Source organism: Trachurus trachurus (assembly GCF_905171665.1).
Source record: "Trachurus trachurus genome assembly, chromosome: 10".
In the NCBI taxonomy this organism is placed as follows: domain Eukaryota; kingdom Metazoa; phylum Chordata; class Actinopteri; order Carangiformes; family Carangidae; genus Trachurus; species Trachurus trachurus.
This window is the reverse complement of record NC_139894.1, coordinates 1,013,273-1,032,543: the sequence shown is the minus strand read 5'-3', so window position 1 is coordinate 1,032,543 and position 19,271 is coordinate 1,013,273. Positions and strand designations below refer to the sequence as shown.

Genomic DNA, 19,271 nt, shown 5'->3' with positions numbered 1-19,271 from the left:
AGAGCACCTCTATTTTAAACAAGTTTTTTTCTTGAACAGTTTTTAATAATAGCCTATAGTTTATTTGTATAGCACCTTTAATGCACAATGTGCTTTACAGGGTAAAATGATTCAGTAAAAGTCAATACAGACAGACTTGGCCAGGTCACTCTTGGAAAAGAGGTTTTTAAATCTCAATGAGTTTTTTTTACCTGGTTAAATAAAGGATATTGATATATTGATTGATAAAAACATTAAAACATAATACATGCAATTAAAAGTTTACAGTTCATACATTTGACAACAACAAATGGGGGGGGGGGGGGGGGGTCAGGAGGAGGAGGAGGAGTCGTCAGCAGCTGCAGCAGCAGCTCCTTCTGCTCCTCCTGGAGCTCAGACCGGCTCAGACCGTCACTCAGTCCGGATCAGGATCAGGATCAGCTCACATCTCCATGACAACGATGACGTCCTTCATGCTGGTGCTGTGTCTGGTCCCGCTGCTCTCGAGCCTCCCGGTGCTGTCGGTGCGGGTCTCTGCTGCGGGTTCGAGCTGCGGCCCCTGTGACGCGGCTCAGTGCGCGCCGCTGCCCGCCGCGGGCTGCTCCGCCGGGTCCCTGCTCGATTCCTGCGGCTGCTGCTCCGTCTGCGCCGCGGCGGAGGGCGAACTGTGCGGCGGCCGCCGCGCGGCAGCGCGCCGCTGCGGCTCCGGGTTCGAGTGCGTCCGCAGCGACGAGGACAAGAAGAACAAGCTGGGCGTGTGCGCGTGCAAGAGCAACTACGAGGTGAGTTTGGCAAAGAGGATTTAACATCTAAAAGCTAAGTTTGACTCCAGAATTAACATAGATATCAACAACGTCTTTCTGACTGGTCCTAACTACATTCTGAATAGTTGGATTTTTTATTCCAGATCTCTGTAACTCAGTTTTACCTCTTGTCAAAAAGAACATTTCAGATCCACAACTACGTTCTTCCTTCACTGTAACATTCATGTGTATGGGGTTTGTCATTACAGATATCTACAGTTCAGTTGCAGATATCCACTATGTGAATTACAGATATCTGTAACTGAATTACCACTAGTACTAACTCCAGTTACAGATATCTACAACTTCATTTCTCCTATAGTCAAAACTTAATTACAGATATCTGAACAGGGACATGTAGATATCTTTAATTGAGGTGAATTATAGATATCATGAACTGGAATTATGACTAGTCAGAATCAAATTGTAGATATCTGTAACTGGAGTTAGTACTAGTGGTAATTCAGTTACAGATATCTGTAATTCACATAGTGGATATCTGTAACTGAATTGTAGATATCTGTAATGACAAACCCCATACACATGAATGTTACAGTGAAGGAAGAACGTAGTTGTGGATCTGAAATGTTCTTTTTGACAAGAGGTAAAACTGAATTACAGATATCTACAACACACATCCAGTCTGGTTTTTAAATGTTAAAATGTCTTGTTGTCATAGGTGTGCGGCACCGACGGCGTGACGTACAAGAGCGGCTGCGCCCTGAAGAGCGTGAGCCTGAAAGCCGAGGCCGAGGGCGGAGAGCCAATCAACGTCCAGAACAAGGGCCGCTGCGCCACAGGTGAGTGACGTCACACCGGTCAGCTGCTACTGTCAGGTGACGTCATGCAGAGGCAAGGCTTGCTACTCGCTTTTAAAGGTAGTTAAAGCAGAAGTAAGCGATATTTTTGTGTTAATCTAAGTCTTAAATAGTTGTATCTTCCGACAGCAATCACTTCTATAGAGTGTTTGGTCTGAAACACGGGTCTGTCAGTCACTCTGCTCTGCTCTGAGCCCAGGAGAAAACTTTCCTTGTATCCTACAACCTTTATCCAATGAGGAGAGAGAACGGCATAAAGGGGCAGTCCTCTCTGTGTGTGCAGCCAAGGGATGCGCCTGAATGTGGTGACGTAGGGACGAGGACTGTTATGGTGCGTTCAAGGCAACTCGTAACTGGTGTTTTTCTGACCTGTGAAGTGGTACCAGTTCGATCTGGTACGAGTTCACGGGTCAGAAGTTACGAGTGGCCGTTATAGTGACTTTCACAGGTAAAACAGGTCGGAAAAACACGAGTGGGTTGCCTGGAACGCTACAAAGTCGTAAGTTGTGACTTGAAGCTGTAATTTACGATTTCAAAAGCCTGCCTGGAACGCAGCATTAGCCAAAACGACCGGATCGCTTACTTCTGCTTTAAGCATCCAAAAGTACATGCTTTTAAATTTACTTTAAGTAAAAGTAAGAGTAAGAGTACATTTATTATTTATTATTATTATTCTCCACATCAATGAATGACTCTAATTGTTTGTAAATGAATGTAAGGAGCTTTTAACTCTTGTTAGTGAGAATGAACTCTTTGAAAGCAGCTGCACTGATGTGCTGCTTTTAGGGGTTAGGGTTTCCTTCTTTGACAAACACAGCTTGTGTCCAATAGGATTTTAGAAAAAGACCTGAAAGTAACCAGTACTTTTCAGCCTGCCTAGGAATTAAAGCTTCAGTAAGTGATCCGGTGGTTTTGTCTAACTTCCTGTCAGCCGATGGAGTTAGCAGTCCCCGCCCTCATCCCTACGTCACCACATTCACGCGCATCCCTTGGCTGCACACACAGAGAGGACCACAATTTACGTACTTTCCGGACTATAGACGCACCTGTATAAACCGCACCAGCTAAATTTTAAAAGAAAACACTGTAGGCTACATAGATAGGCCGCACTTGGATATAAGCCGCAGGTTTTCATGTTGTAACATGAGATATTTACACAGAAAGACAGTAGGGAACTGTGACAGTCCGCACGCTTTTCCACTGTTGTGGTTACGCTCCTCTCGCCCATGTGCATCTGTTGACAACAAAGCCGGCGAAAAATTCATATTGCTGTTATTTCAGGCAATATATATATATATATATATATATATATATATATATAATGTGTGGCCTCTCTCTGTCAAAAATGCCAGGGCCTATTTTCTGTCCCAGTCCGCCACTGTGCGCATTAACTGCCTTTTTTTGAATTTCTGGCGTTTCCATCCAAGTAGCCTATTTATTCGCAATTTTTGAAAATGCGAATAAAAAAAGGTGGATGGAAATGCAACTATTGCTGTGGGAAGATATAACTATTTAAGACTTATATTAACACAAACATTCCGCTTACTTCTGCTTTAACTCGAGTAAAAGTAAAAATATTTGTCTTGGAAATGTATTCAAGTAAGAGTCATGAGTACCAAAGAAATCTAATACTACAGCACAAATCCTCTGGATATGTAATTAAAGCAGAAGTAAGCGATCCGGTGGTTTTGGCTAATGCTGCGTTCCAGGCAGGCTTTTGAAACCGTAAGTTACAGCTTCAAGTCACGACTTACGACTTTGTAGCGTTCCAGGCAACCCACTCGTGTTTCTCCGACCTGTTTTACCTGTGAAAGTCACTATAACGGCCACTCGTAACTTCCGACCCGTGAACTCGTACCAGATCGAACTGGTACGACTTCACAGGTCGGAAAAACACAAGTTACGGGTTGCCTTGAACGCACCATAACGTCTTGTCAGCAGATGGAGTTAGCAGCCCCCGCCCTCGTCATGGATCTATTGGTCCTCGTCCCTACGTCACCACATTCAGGCGCATCCCTTGGCTGCACACACAGAGAGGACTGCCCCTTTATGCCGTTCTCTCTCCTCATTGGATAAAGGTTGTAGGATACAAGGAAAGTTTTCTCCTGGGCTCAGAGCAGAGCAGAGTGACTGACAGACCCGTGTTTCAGTCCAAACACTCTATAGAAGTGATTGCTGTCGGAAGATACAACTATTTAAGACTTAGATTAACACAAAAATATCACTTACTTCTGCTTTAAGTACAGTACTCAAGTATATTTACTCTGTTACTGTCCACCACTGGTTACCTGTCTGTCTGTCTGTCTGTGACCTGTCTAACTGTCTCTACCTGTCTGTCTGTGTCCTCAGCTCCAGTCATCGTCACTCCTCCAGGTGAAGTCTACAACGTGAGCGGCTCCCAGGTTTACCTGAGCTGTGAGGCGGTCGGCGTTCCCACTCCGGTTCTCACCTGGAAGAGGGTGAGTGTGTGTGTGTGTGTGTGTGTGTGTGTGTGTGTGTGTGTGTGTGTGTGTGTGTGTGTGTGTGTGTGTGTGTGTGTGTGTGTGTGTGTGTGTGTGTGTGTGTGTGTGTGTGTGTGTGTGTGTGTAGTCTGGCGTTCTGACTTCAGTTTCCTGTTCACACTCACTTCCTGTTTCCTGCCGCTGGTTGAAACAATAACAGTCCTGCGTGTGAACATGAGACAGGAAGTGACTCACCTGATCCAGAACCAGAGGTTGGTTCAGGTCTCTGATCCAGTCAGTCAGTTAAAGGGATAGTTCAACATTTAGTCAAATAGTCCCATTGCCATAATCCCTATAGTCATAGCAGCAGGTTCGTTACCTTTAATTGTCGGTGCAAGCTGTTTTTAGAACGGCGGAGCAGAGCCGTGAGCTGCTCAGAGCTACGCTACGGAGGCTCATTATGGGATTTCTTGGTTTCTCTCATCAAACTCATCAAATACACAATCCAACATCTCCACAACGCTCTGGTGGACAAGTTGTGAGCTGCACATTCACCACGCTATGAGATAATAACACAACGTTACCACACAGAGTTGTTTTAGAGGGAAATACAGAGACTGTTGATGAAAAACTGTCCCTGAAGGCAACGTGCATCAGTGGTTTTGCATGAATTTCCCTCTACAACAACTCTGTGTGGTAACGTTGTGTTATTATCTCATAGCGTGGTGAATGTGCAGCTCACAACTTGTCCACCAGAGCGTTGTGGAGTTGTTGGATTGTGTATTTGATGAGTTTGATGAGGGAAACCAAGAAATCCCATAATGAGCCTCCGTAGCGTAGCTCTGAGCAGCTCACGGCTCTGCTCCGCCGTTCTAAAAACAGCTTGCATCGACAATTAAAGGTAACAAACCTACTGCTGCTATGACTATAGGGGTTATGGCAATGGGCCAATTTGCTAAAAATGTTGAACTATCCCTTAAAAATGAACGGATGGAGTTTCCCTGTTGCCATGACAACATCAGAGTCAGAAAGCGTTCCTCCCTCATTCTCCTGCTGTGAGCTCATGGCGGCGTTGCAGCAGCCTCAGGGGTTCAGGTGCTGAGCCTCAGGAGACACGAGGACGAGCTGCAGCCTGTCTCTGATTGGACGAGCTGCAGCCTGTCTCTCGTCTCTGATTGGACGAGTCGCCGCAGGTCGACGAGTCTGAAGACACAAACAAGTCAACGTTAAAGGCCAACCATGTGATTGATGCAGTGACATCACCACGAGGCCAATGAGTTTTATGGATAACTGACATAGATCAGAGCGGCTTTTTTATGCAAATGAGAATGACTGATGCATCCTGGGTAATTTAGGGGCAGCGCCCGGCATTTTTACATTGCACTCAGTGGCTTTTTGTGTTTTGATGGAGCGTAGACTAACTAACAATCAATTTGAATGTTTTATTTTGTGTTTCTTTTGTAGCACTATGTCTCATAATTATTTTGACACCCTCTTTGAAACCCACCGTTCACGCTATCTTGAAAAACTACAATGAATGAATCTAGCGGTATGCTCCTTTAGCCTCCCACAGTGATCAATGACTCCACACAGTGGCCAGAAATGTCTGACCCAGACATCTACACGTATTTGGTGGAATCACCGGGAGGTTTTGGCTCAGTGTTGTCTGTAAACAGCCTGTTAAAGCAGAAGTGAGTGATATATTTGTGTTAATATAAGTCTTAAATAGTTATATCTTCCGACAGCAATCACTTACATAGAGTGTTTGGACTGAAACACGGGTCTGTCAGTCACTCTGCTCTGCTCTGAGCCGAAGAGAAAACATTTATCGTATCCTACAGTTTTTATCCAATGAGGAGAGAGAACGGCATGCAGGGCTGTGTGTGCAGCCAAGGAACGCCGTGAATGTGGTGACGTAGGGACGAGGACTGTTATGGTGCGTTCAAGGAAACTCGTAACTGGTGTTTTCCGACCTGTGAAGTCGTACCAGTTCGATCTGGTACGAGTTCACGGGTCAGAAGTTACGAGTGGCCGTTATAGTGACTTTCACAGGTAAAACAGGTCGGAGAAACACGAGTGGGTTGCCTGGAACGCTACAAAGTCGTAAGTTGTGACTTGAAGCTGTAATTTACGGTTTCAAAAGCCTGCCTGGAACGCAGCATTAGCCAAAACGACCGGATCGCTTACTTCTGCTTTAATAGACAACTTTTTGTTAGTTAGTTTGTCAAGCCAGTTAGGCTGAACTTTTCAATGGAGGGATGCCGGGTGCTGCCCCTAAATTACCCAGGATGCATCAGTCATTCTCATTTGCATAAAAAAGCCGCTCTGGTCTATGAGGAGGAGGAGGAAGGTGTTGACGATGATGATGGTGATGAAGGTGATGATGATATCATCTTCCTCCAGGTCATCGGTGGAAAGAAGAGGATGGAGCTTCTTCCTGGAGACAGAGACAACCTGGCGATCCAGACCAGAGGAGGACCAGAGAAACACGAGGTCACCGGCTGGGTGCTGGTCAGTACTCTGCTCTATTCTACTCTACTCTGCTCTGCTCTGCTCTGCTCTGCTCTGCTCTGCTCTGCTCTGCTCTGCTCTGCTCTGCTCTGCTCTGCTCTGCTCTACTCTGCTCTGCTCTGCTCTGCTCTACTCTACTCTACTCTACTCTACTCTACTCTGCTCTGCTCTGCTCTGCTCTGCTCTACTCTACTCTACTCTGCTCTGCTCTGCTCTACTCTGCTCTGCTCTGCTCTGCTCTATTCTACTCTGCTCTACTCTACTCTACTCTACTCTACTCTACTCTACTCTGCTCTGCTCTGCTCTGCTCTGCTCTACTCTGCTCTACTCTACTCTACTCTACTCTGCTCTGCTCTACTCTGCTCTGCTCTGCTCTGCTCTATTCTACTCTGCTCTACTCTACTCTACTCTACTCTGCTCTGCTCTGCTCTATTCTACTCTGCTCTACTCTACTCTACTCTGCTCTGCTCTATTCTACTCTACTCTACTCTACTCTGCTCTGCTCTGCTCTGCTCTATTCTACTCTACTCTACTCTACTCTGCTCTGCTCTGCTCTACTCTACTCTGCTCTACTCTGCTCTGCTCTGCTCTGCTCTACTCTGCTCTACTCTGCTCTGCTCTGCTCTATTCTACTCTGCTCTACTCTGCTCTGCTCTGCTCTATTCTACTCTACTCTACTCTACTCTGCTCTGCTCTGCTCTGCTCTACTCTACTCTACTCTGCTCTGCTCTGCTCTATTCTGCTCTGCTCTACTCTGCTCTGCTCTGCTCTGCTCTGCTCTGCTCTACTCTACTCTACTCTACTCTACTCTGCTCTGCTCTGCTCTATTCTACTCTACTCTACTCTGCTCTGCTCTGCTCTATTCTACTCTACTCTACTCTGCTCTGCTCTGCTCTATTCTGCTCTGCTCTGCTCTGCTCTGCTCTGCTCTGCTCTGCTCTGCTCTGCTCTACTCTACTCTGCTCTGCTCTGCTCTGCTCTGCTCTACTCTACTCTACTCTGCTCTGCTCTGCTCTGCTCTACTCTACTCTACTCTACTCTGCTCTGCTCTGCTCTATTCTACTCTACTCTACTCTGCTCTGCTCTGCTCTGCTCTATTCTACTCTACTCTACTCTACTCTGCTCTGCTCTGCTCTATTCTACTCTACTCTACTCTGCTCTGCTCTATTCTACTCTACTCTACTCTGCTCTGCTCTGCTCTATTCTACTCTACTCTACTCTGCTCTACTCTACTCTACTCTGCTCTATTCTACTCTACTCTACTCTACTCTGCTCTACTCTACTCTGCTCTGCTCTGCTCTACTCTGCTCTGCTCTGCTCTGCTCTGCTCTATTCTACTCTACTCTACTCTGCTCTGCTCTGCTCTATTCTACTCTACTCTACTCTGCTCTGCTCTATTCTACTCTGCTCTACTCTGCTCTACTCTACTCTGCTCTGCTCTATTCTACTCTGCTCTATTCTACTCTACTCTACTCTACTCTACTCTGCTCTACTCTACTCTACTCTGCTCTATTCTACTCTACTCTACTCTGCTCTGCTCTGCTCTATTCTACTCTACTCTACTCTGCTCTGCTCTGCTCTGCTCTATTCTACTCTACTCTACTCTGCTCTGCTCTATTCTACTCTACTCTACTCTGCTCTGCTCTGCTCTATTCTACTCTACTCTACTCTGCTCTACTCTACTCTACTCTGCTCTATTCTACTCTACTCTATTCTACTCTACTCTACTCTGCTCTACTCTACTCTGCTCTGCTCTGCTCTACTCTGCTCTGCTCTGCTCTGCTCTATTCTACTCTGCTCTACTCTGCTCTGCTCTGCTCTGCTCTGCTCTATTCTACTCTACTCTACTCTGCTCTGCTCTGCTCTATTCTACTCTACTCTACTCTGCTCTACTCTACTCTACTCTGCTCTGCTCTACTCTACTCTGCTCTGCTCTACTCTACTCTACTCTGCTCTATTCTACTCTACTCTACTCTGCTCTGCTCTGCTCTATTCTACTCTACTCTACTCTGCTCTACTCTACTCTACTCTGCTCTACTCTACTCTACTCTGCTCTGCTCTACTCTACTCTACTCTGCTCTATTCTACTCTACTCTACTCTACTCTGCTCTGCTCTGCTCTGCTCTACTCTACTCTACTCTGCTCTATTCTACTCTACTCTACTCTACTCTGCTCTGCTCTATTCTACTCTACTCTACTCTACTCTGCTCTGCTCTGCTCTGCTCTACTCTATTCTATTCTACTCTACTCTACTCTACTCTACTCTGCTCTGCTCTGCTCTGCTCTATTCTACTCTACTCTACTCTACTCTACTCTGCTCTACTCTACTCTGCTCTGCTCTGCTCTGCTCTACTCTACTCTACTCTGCTCTGCTCTGCTCTGCTCTATTCTACTCTACTCTACTCTGCTCTGCTCTATTCTACTCTACTCTACTCTGCTCTGCTCTGCTCTATTCTACTCTACTCTACTCTGCTCTGCTCTGCTCTGCTCTATTCTACTCTACTCTACTCTGCTCTGCTCTGCTCTGCTCTGCTCTATTCTATTCTGCTCTGCTCTGCTCTGCTCTGCTCTGCTCTACTCTACTCTGCTCTGCTCTGCTCTACTCTACTCTACTCTACTCTACTCTGCTCTGCTCTGCTCTATTCTACTCTACTCTACTCTACTCTGCTCTGCTCTATTCTACTCTCCTCTGCTCTGCTCTGCTCTGCTCTGCTCTATTCTATTCTATTCTGCTCTGCTCTGCTCTGCTCTGCTCTACTCTACTCTCTACTCTGCTCTGCTCTGCTCTGCTCTACTCTACTCTACTCTCTACTCTGCTCTGCTCTGCTCTGCTCTGCTCTGCTCTGCTCTACTCTACTGTTTATTAGGGCCACGGGGCAAGTGCACCGGGCACTGGCCCCTACAGCTACTGTTATTGTGTGGATTTTTTCCTACATATAATTTTCTTCTTTCATCTTCCGGACGATTTTTGATTCGCTACTAGTCAAGTAGTATATATGTGACCCGATCCATCAAAATGAGTCACAAGTGACCCCAAATTTCAAAGTTGAGATTTTGGTATCAATGGAAAGATTAGAAAATAAGCTTTAAAATGATACCCTAGTCAAAGTCCTACATTTGATGATTTTCGAGATTTGGCCATTTGAATTACGATCTTTCACTCTCTTATTCCGTTCTAAAACCTGAGAAAATTCAATTTAAAGTTTTTGCCAGTGACTCTGGCATCTGTTCCTATACCACGTGATTACACGCACCCTATACGGTCCCTTGTTGTCATAGAGGCACCATTCAATGACCCTCGGAAAGCAGGGAACCTCACAATTCAGATGCTTTTTACAGCTCGTCTCTATCATAAACGGTTCAGAAGTTGTCATGTTTTGTTGACATTTTGTAAAACATGTGCAAGCGTGTACGTTCGGTTTAGCATCGATGCTACGTTCTGTTAGCATCGATGCTACGCTCCGTTAGCGTCGATGCTACTCGGTTTAGCATCTGTTTCTGTACCTGTCCCCTCTCGTCATAGAGGCACCATTCAATGACCGTCGGAAAGCGGAGAATCCCGCGATTCAGATGCAATTCACAGCTCGTCTCTATCATGAACGGTTCAGGAGATATTTCATGTTTTGCACCAATGCAACGCTCATTTTCAGAGGGTTTAAGTTGCAAGTCAACTTTACTCATCATTTTCGTGCCTTTTCTCAATTATCTGGACTGTGAAACTTTGGGAGATTGTTTTTGAATGTCATTGCTTTGAAATTAGGGTAAAACATTTTTTTTGATTTTCTATGGGTTTTCCACGTTATCAGCTGATTATCTAAAAATAGAACGTTGCGACATCATTGAAGTCAATGGGACGGGCGGAAAAAAAAAAGAGCGAAAAAGAACAATCATTGGAGTTTAACAAACGTCTACTGCTCAGGCATACTTTCACCTAGAGACTGCATTTAAACTTTAAACAGTAGACACAAGTCTTGTGTATTGGCGTATTACTCCACGTTTTGATAGGTCATATAGTTTTTGATCAGTCCCTGTTCAATGACCATGATCATTTTTGGAGAAATTATGAGATTATAATGGGTGTGTATTGCACGGAATGTTCGTGTCAGAGTGGGTGACATCATCGGTTAGAGTGGGAGAGAGTCCAGAAAAACTCCAGATTTTTTCTCTTTCCACACTTGGCCTGGACACAATTTACACTCTACACACATCATTTTTTCCAAATTTGTAGACAATCTTGTTATCTCTCTCACCATGTGATCAAAATATCAGAGAGACTTACAGAATTTGAATTGTCAGCCTCTGAGTGCGGCCACGTCTGTCTCTGCTCCTCATTGACTCCAATACAAAGATTTTCTGAGAGAAGCAGAACGGCCTGATGTTTTAAAACTGCCATCCTCTCCAAAATATTTACTGTAGAAACACCAAATCGTACCAAAATTTTCAGTAAGTCCTTAGAGCAATGTGATCTGTGTTTTGTTCTGATAGGAGTTACCGTTTTCTCACGCTAAGCCTAAAGGTGAGACCGGTGCAGAGGCAGAAAATCGCTCTTTTTCTCCATGTTTCTGTCTGTCTCAGCCTGGGGGGCCCCTATCGTCATTGGCAACCACCTCAAGTTGCCATGGTAACCTCTGAGCCTCAGGCCAGAGCTCGTTAACTTCATAAACAATCCACCTGGCGCTCGTTAACATGTTTATAAACAATCCACCTGGAGCCACACACAACAACACACACAGGTAACTTCATGTGAGTAAAGAGATACACACACACACACACACACACACACACACACACACACACACACACACACACACACACACACACACACACACACACACACACACACACACACACACACACACCAGCACACAAGTGACTGACTGTGGTTACAGCTCCTCCATATCAGTGCTTAGATGATCATGTGTCTGTCTGATGAGCTCGGTCTTGACCTTAAGATCGTGGGTTTGATTCCCATGTTGATAGAGATGGTATGCCCGGCAGTAGCCCCCCCGTGGTCCTATCAAAATTTCCCAGAGGAAATGTTCTAGTTCTACTCTACTCTACTGTAGTGTCTCCATCTTTTCTCTACACTTATATTTCTAAATTCACCTACAACCATAAATAAATAAAAACAGACACTTTAGTCTCCACTTCCAGCTACTTTATATCAGATTCAGCGTTGTTACTAAGTTTGGCTTTTACATGATGTTCTGAGCCAGTGATGGGATGTCTGCTGTCACTATGGTAACTAGCCTGTAGTGTGTCTTTGTCTTGACGATGAGCAGAGTTGAAGCGTCTCTGAAACGTCCTACATGACCCCCCCCCCCCCCCGTGGATCTCTGGCGCCCCCCTGTGGGTGTTCTGTCCTCCAGTTGGGAATCTACTGAACTGTACTGAATGTACACATATAAAATATATATAAATGCATTACACACATGCATTTACCGTATAAAATAACAATAACCTCATTAATCAGTATGATGTCATGTTGGACCAATCAGATTGAGCTCCTGTTCTGTCGCTGCAGATCTCTCCACTGACCAGAGAAGAAGAAGGATCGTACGAGTGTCACGCTGCCAACGCTAAAGGTGAAGCCTCGGCCGTCGGCGCCATTCACCTGGTCCAGTCCCTCGATGACATCATCGTCAAAACAGGTAGTGACATCATCAACAAACAAAGTCATAAATAATAAAGGAAAAGAAAGACGTTTAAACATCAACAGTTAAACGTTTCATTTTATACATTTAATTAATTAATTCAAATAAAGATGTAAATTCACAGGAAGTAATGATTTGACTAAACGTGTTTTTTCCTTTCAGTGACGAAGGAAGATGAACTGTAATCAGCTGATCAGAGATCAATGAAGACGATCATCTTTCTTTTCTTAATCCTCAGTTGATTCAACGTTTATATTCAGGGTCGAGGTATTTTTATTATTTTTTAATGTTTGAGATTTTTATTCATGTATATTGTTTTTGACTGACATGAATTAATCTGGCTTTTATTTTGAAGAGACACAAATGATGATGGTCTGGTAATTAAATCATTGATGCAGATCACCGTGGCAACAGCACTGATGTGTCTTTATCGTTGTTTTTATTTTTTCTGATCAATTAGGTAAATGTATTTATTTGATCAGTTTGTTTCTGAAACTTTTGATGCTAGTTAAAGGGATATGCCAACATGCGTGCGTGCAGTAACAGATAGAGCCGTATCGCCCGTAATTAGCTTAGCTCAAACACTGGAAGTGTATGGGTAGTGTTAGCCTGCCTCCACCTAAAGTCGCTAATTAGCTTAGCTCAAACACTGGAAGTGTATGGGTAGTGTTAGCCTGCCTCCACCTAAAGTCGCTAATTAGCTTAGCTCAAACACTGGAAGTGTATGAGTAGTGTTAGCCTGCCTCCACCTAAAGTCATCAGAGAAACTCTTCAGCAACCCTAAACGGAAACCGGCGGGCCGATCTTCGTCTCAGAGCTACAAAACTCTCCAGTAAGGCATCTTGAGCGGTCAAATGCCGCTAACGGGACGAGATCGGTCAAAACGGAGGGTTCAAGCAAAGACGGTTTATTTTGGTTCAAGCTAGCTACATCGAGGGTAGGTTAGCTTCCTATTTCAAAGTAAAAGCACAAATTCTATCGTCATGGTTTTCTGTATGTAAAGGGCAACGCGTGTTTTATTTTGTGAAAGTAACCGGAAGTGCGTTGGTCACAACGGCTAGCTTGAGTAGCGCCGAATTCGTCCAAACAAAATTGTAAACAGCTTAGACAAATTAACGACACACTGCTGATCTAAACGGCTACTTTCTCGCCTAAAAATGTTTGAAATGTGGATAAAGTGATATATTTACAGAGTTTAGAGCTAAAATGAAATCAGCTTCTGACTGCTGATTTCAGCTTGGGTAGGAGGCAGGCTAACACTACCCATACACTTCCAGTGTTTGAGCTAAGCTAATTAGCGGTGCGCCAGCTCTGCCCGCACAGTGGAAAGGATGGTGTCTATCTGCTGGTCATGGACTCGGGAGTGAGGCAAGATACGAAAAAAAAATGTTGCCGTATCCCTTTAAAATACATTTAACCCTTTCTTCTAAGTTTGTTTCTTTCTTTCTGAATGAAACTGTATTTCACTGTCATGATGTTTGGTGGTTCACCACAGTCCTGCTGCCTTGTTACTCACTCTGTTCCTATAATAAAGGCATTTGAAAACACCTTTGCAAATGTAAAAGAGAAGCAGGAGTCGAATCTGAGAATCTGAGACCGGAAGCAGCAGCAGCAGCAGGTTCGTCCTTCAATCTGCACCGCTGGAAAACGTCTTCATGTAACTAATGCAGCCATTTCAATCTGAAGCCGATTCATCGCTGGAAGCCAGATTTTTATTCCTTCCTTTCTAGGCACAGGGTTAAAACTCTGGTATCCAACAAGAGGAGACTTGTGTTTCAGGGGGTGTTGGCCTCGTTTTCCACAAACACAAAGAAAGTAGAAAATACCAGGGAGGCAATTAGGCTGTCAGCATGTTCAGGAAAGTTAATCTCTGGTATACATGCGATGATGCCTTGAGGCTATACTTCTACAGAATGAAATGTGAACTCAGCTGCTCAGTGGAGACAAGATCAGACTCATCAAGGCTCCAATATAATAATAATATAGACACATTGTTGAATCAAATGTAAAAGCTGACGATTCTCTGCTTCAGTGTCACTTTCCGCCCTAAAGTTCAAACTTACTGATTCGATATCTTCAAACTTTCACCTCAAATACATAAACCTCCTGTTTCATGTTTATTACTTGAATAAAAACTATCGTGACAATAAAGGCAGAAACAGCCTTTTATTGGGTCAAAGTGATCAATGTTGATATTATTTTCACCTCGTCCGACTCTTTGACTCTTCAGCTCAGATTAACGAGGTTCAGTGTAAACAATAATTGAGTTGATTGATTCACCAATAACCTGATAGTTCACCATACAATTATCAATGATGGTCAGTCAATATTAGTATTGATCCAATAGTATATGGCTGCCACCTAGTGGTTGACTGTAAAATTGCAACTGCACAGTCACTATGATTTTCTGACAGGGCAAAATCCAAATAAAACGCCAAGATCTAATTGTTTATGAAGCTTGGAACACTTTTAAACTTTTTTTTAAATGGCTTATAATGAAATATAATAATAATGAAATTATAATGAAATAAAATGCTTTTAAATGTTCTATTGCATGGGGTTACTATTGGTTTTGTATGCTAATGTGGTGTTTCTCAAACTGTTTTACGTCAAGGACCCCAAAATTGACACAAATTTTATAGTAATGTTATGAGCCGAGGGGCAGAATAGAAGTTATTTTATCTCAGTGCATTGGAATCCGACACATAATTAATCTTTGTCCCACATTTGATGAGTTGGGATCTGATCACCCTAACTGTTTCCTGTTATTATGTCAATAAAGTTGTTACAAACACGATTTGATCAGTTGATTTGTAGAGTAGCTCTGTGCTGCCACCTGGTGGTCGCACGCCACACTGTGACAGTGGAGGAGCAGAAAAACATCTGGATTTCATCTGTATTCACTTACTATTATTCATCATTTTGCAGCTCACGGCTCCATTTTACATCTTGTTTTGCGAACTGTGTCGTCTGTCGTTGTTTTTGATTTAATGGTTTATTCAGAGTTTTGTTTCTGTTGGAAAAGTGCATATAAATAAAGTTAGTTAGTTAAATTAGTAACGTATCAATTATCTTTTTTATTTGGTAACAAAAACAAAATACATGTTTGGTTTAATTTCTGAGAGTGTGTTGAGTCGAACCAGGTTCATCAGATACAAAATGAAACAAACGTTAAACGTTAGAGCTAAAGGTTATGTTCATAAATTGATTCACGCTCTTATAGAGAGCCTCAGCGGAAGCAGGAAGTAACGTCACCATGTGACCTCAACTCGGAAAAAGTCTCCATGTAAGTGAACGGGACTGAACATTTTATTTCGTGATCCGATTGAATTGTGCCATGAGAAAAAACTCTGTCCTCTACCTGTTTAAAACATCACGTTTCATGAAGAGAAATCAGCAGTTTGTTGTAAAACTATTGTAGAATAAAATTCCGAAGAATCCGTAACCAGAAAGACTACAAGTCGCTAGGTGACGTCACACACCAAATGCCGCCCTTTCCCGTGTCAGTTGGTGACGTATTTTTTGTGGGACACCAGATTTGTGTCCGTAGAGCGTCTTTGCACTAAATACATTCTTCCGTTGCCGTTTGTATTGAGAAAATACACTTCTGGAGGTTTTTCCTTATATGGTCTGTAGTAGTGATGTCACGATTATGAATTTTCTTGGTACGATTATTGTCAGAGTAATAATCACGGTGTTACGATTATCACGATTATTATGCATTAATTTATTTCACAACACTGTGAATGTGTAAAATCAAATATAGTCAAAATATAACTACATTACTCATTGTTTACACAAAATACTTCAAGTATCTATTAATATATAACCAATTCTTAATCCCCAGGGGAAACGTTTGAAATATTCAGGTCATAAATTGTCGTCTAGACCAAATTTTAGTCGTTTTGTTTTGTTTAGTTGTTTTTTTTTAAATACAAATGACAGGCTAACATTTAAATTCCTACCAATTCAATGTTACGTTAGATAAATGGACCAGTATCTGAGCATTTTCCTTTATTTTGGCGCCACATCTGCCGATACGGTTCTGACATAATCTTATTTGGGAAGTGACGGTGTTTAGGAATCTTTACGATTAATTAATTGTGACGTTTAATATCACGATTAATTGTGAAAACAAGTATTTGCTTATTTGCTTATTTGCTTATTTGGATCCCCATTAGCTGTTACAACTGCAACAGCTACTCTTCCTGGGGTCCATGTTAAAAACATGCAATTCAAGTAACAATAATATTTTACATGAATACATACATGAATACAGTTTCAACACTAATTTCAGAATTACACAAGCTCACACACTCACACCCACATATACAAGCACACACACAACACCTGCCTATAAAACAAGTTACCAAAAACACTGAGATCAAATTTTATAAAAAGAAAATCCAAACCCGCAAAACAGGTCACAGAGTTTTCAGGCCTTTACCCAAGAATAACCTTTTTAGCTGTTTTTTAAAACATTCTTTACTTGTTGCTTGAGTTATAATTAAGGGCAACTTATTCCACTCAGAAGTGGCTCTGAACATGACTGTCTTTTTCATAGCATTAGTTCTTGGTCTAGGAATCATAACATGACCCTTTCTCACCTGTCTTGTTTCATGACCATGTCTGTTTTGAACAAATGTTATTCTTGAGTAAAGGCAAGTCGGCTGTTTTAAAACACAAATATTTCTAAATAAAGTTAGAAGACTTCGTCTTAATCTGTCCTCCACTTTCAGCCAGGCTAGGTCCACATGCATTTTGTCTATGCTTTTCCTCATTGAGCACCGAAGGGCAAGACGTGCAGCTCTATTTTGCACCAACTGCAGCTTACAGAGTTCTTTACTAGCTGCACTTGACCAGACAGGTGAACAATAATCCAGATGAGAAAGTACTAAAGCTTGAATAACCTGCAATGTGGTGCTTGGAGTAAGAAAGGAGGAGCATCTTCTTATCATAAATATATTTCTTCCCATTTTCCCTGCAATTTTATCTATATGTTTCTGCCATGATAATTTACTGTCAAGGTTAACCCCTAGAAGCTTAACCTCATCAACTTGCTCAATACAGCTGCCATTTATGGAGATGTGTAATTTGATATCTTGCTTCAATGCAAAGTAAGATCCAAAAACAATACATTTAGTTTTTAGTACATTTAGACTTAGATTGTTTTTGGCTACCCAATCTGCAATAAGTGTAATTTCATTTTGCAAAAGAACATTTAACTCCTCCACACTGCTTGATGACATATATACAGTAGAATCATCCGCAAACATAGCCAAACTGGCTTTACCAAGAGCAAGTGGCATATCATTGGTAAAAATAGAGTAGAGCAATGGACCTAAGCAACTCCCCTGGGGAACACCACATTGTACTGACTTTACATTAGAAAAACTACCATTAAAAAGTACAGTTTGCGATCTATTAGATAAGTAGCTCCTCATCCAGTTAAGAGTCAAAGTATTAAAACCATAAGCCTGCAATTTCATTAAGAGCATCTTATGATCTATTAAATCAAAAGCAGCACTAAAATCTAGAAGCACAGCACCTACTATCATTTTCCTGTCAATATCACTAAGCCACTGATCAGTCATCTGCATTAAAGCTGTGCTAGTGGAGTGACCCCTTTTGTAAGCATGCTGAAATTCATTGTTAAGTCCATTAATTGAAAAATAATGTGAAATTTGGTCAAAAACAACTCTCTCTATTAATTTACTCAGCACAGGAAGAATGCTTATAGGACGACTATTAGCACCTGCAAATGGCTCTTTCTTGTTTTTGGGTAAGGGAATAACTTTTGCAGCTTTCCATGCTTGTGGGCAAACACCCTCCTTTAAACTCAAATTTAAGATATGGCATATGGGTAAGGCAATAGTGCCAGAGACCATCCCCAAGAGTTTCCCATCAAGATTATCTAATCCTGAGGGTTTTCCACTATGAACACTTACGAGAAGTTTCTCTACTTCATTCACCTGAACTGATTGAAAATCAAATGCACAGTCTTTATTTTTCATAAGATAGTCATTGATCAATTGGTTTGTAATTTTTGAATCAGAATTTGACATATCTTTTTTAAGCTTCTCAGTCTTTCCAATAAAATATTCATTAAAATAATTGGCAATTTCTAGAGGTTTTGTGATGAATGTGCCATCTAACTCTAGAAAGGAGGGTGTATTATCTCCAGCTCTACCCATTATATCATTTAATATTTTCCATAGTTTCTTTCCATCATGTTTAATTTCATTTAGTTTATTTTGATAATATTTGCTTTTCTTTTTCCTATTTGCTTTTGTCACTTTGTTTCTAAGAAAACAGTAAGCCTTCCAGTCAGTTGTATTGCCAGATTTAATAGTCAGAGTTTTCATTTTATTCCTTTCAGTCATCATGGCTTTAAGTTCTTCATCTATCCAGGGTGCTTTCCTTTTTCTAACTGTAATTTTCCTAATGGGGGCATGTTTATCAGCTACCTCTAGGAACATTTCAGTAAATAGTTCCAGTGATTTTTCTACTTTATTTATTAAACAGACTTTATCCCACTGTACCTTATTTATGTCTGCCACAAAATTATTTTTACAAAAAAATTTAAAAGATCTCTGGAAGACAACTTTCGGTCCAGCTTTTGGAACTTTGGCTTTCCTAACAACTGCCACCAAATTGTGATCGCTAAAGCCAACTGGGATTGATACAGGCTTTGAGCATAATTCTTTAGCATTTGTAAAAATGTGGTCAATACAAGTGGCTGATTTTTGTCCATACAAGTGGCTGATTTTTGTCCAGTAGCCTAATCGTGATACCCTTACTGCAGACACAAGCTTCTCTATTGATCATTGAGCGAACACTGACTTAGTAGATAACCAACAGTCTCGTCCATCGACCAATGAGGAGTCAAGAACAGATCATGTGACCCAAAAATCTGATTTATTCAACTAACAAAAACAAAGATGGAAACACAAAAATATAAAAACATGAAACTAAACTTCCACTTCCTGCTGATGATGTCACACTTGGCCCGCTGGCTCTATGACGTCATCATGCGCGGGGCGATGCTCATGGACATCAACTCCT

General features: G+C 42.2%; 1 protein-coding gene across 1 annotated transcript; it reads left to right on the top strand.

Moving 5' to 3' along the window:
- The first annotated feature begins 391 nt into the window (after positions 1–391).
- On the top strand, positions 392–12,745 carry igfbp7 (insulin-like growth factor binding protein 7). Its single transcript, XM_083980433.1, has 6 exons — positions 392–761; positions 1,462–1,582; positions 3,950–4,059; positions 6,445–6,552; positions 12,077–12,203; positions 12,369–12,745. The coding sequence occupies exons 1-6, from the start codon at positions 432–434 to the stop codon at positions 12,389–12,391; spliced, it is 819 nt and encodes a 272-aa protein (XP_083836559.1). The 5' UTR covers positions 392–431; the 3' UTR covers positions 12,392–12,745.
- Positions 12,746–19,271: the final 6,526 nt, after the last annotated feature.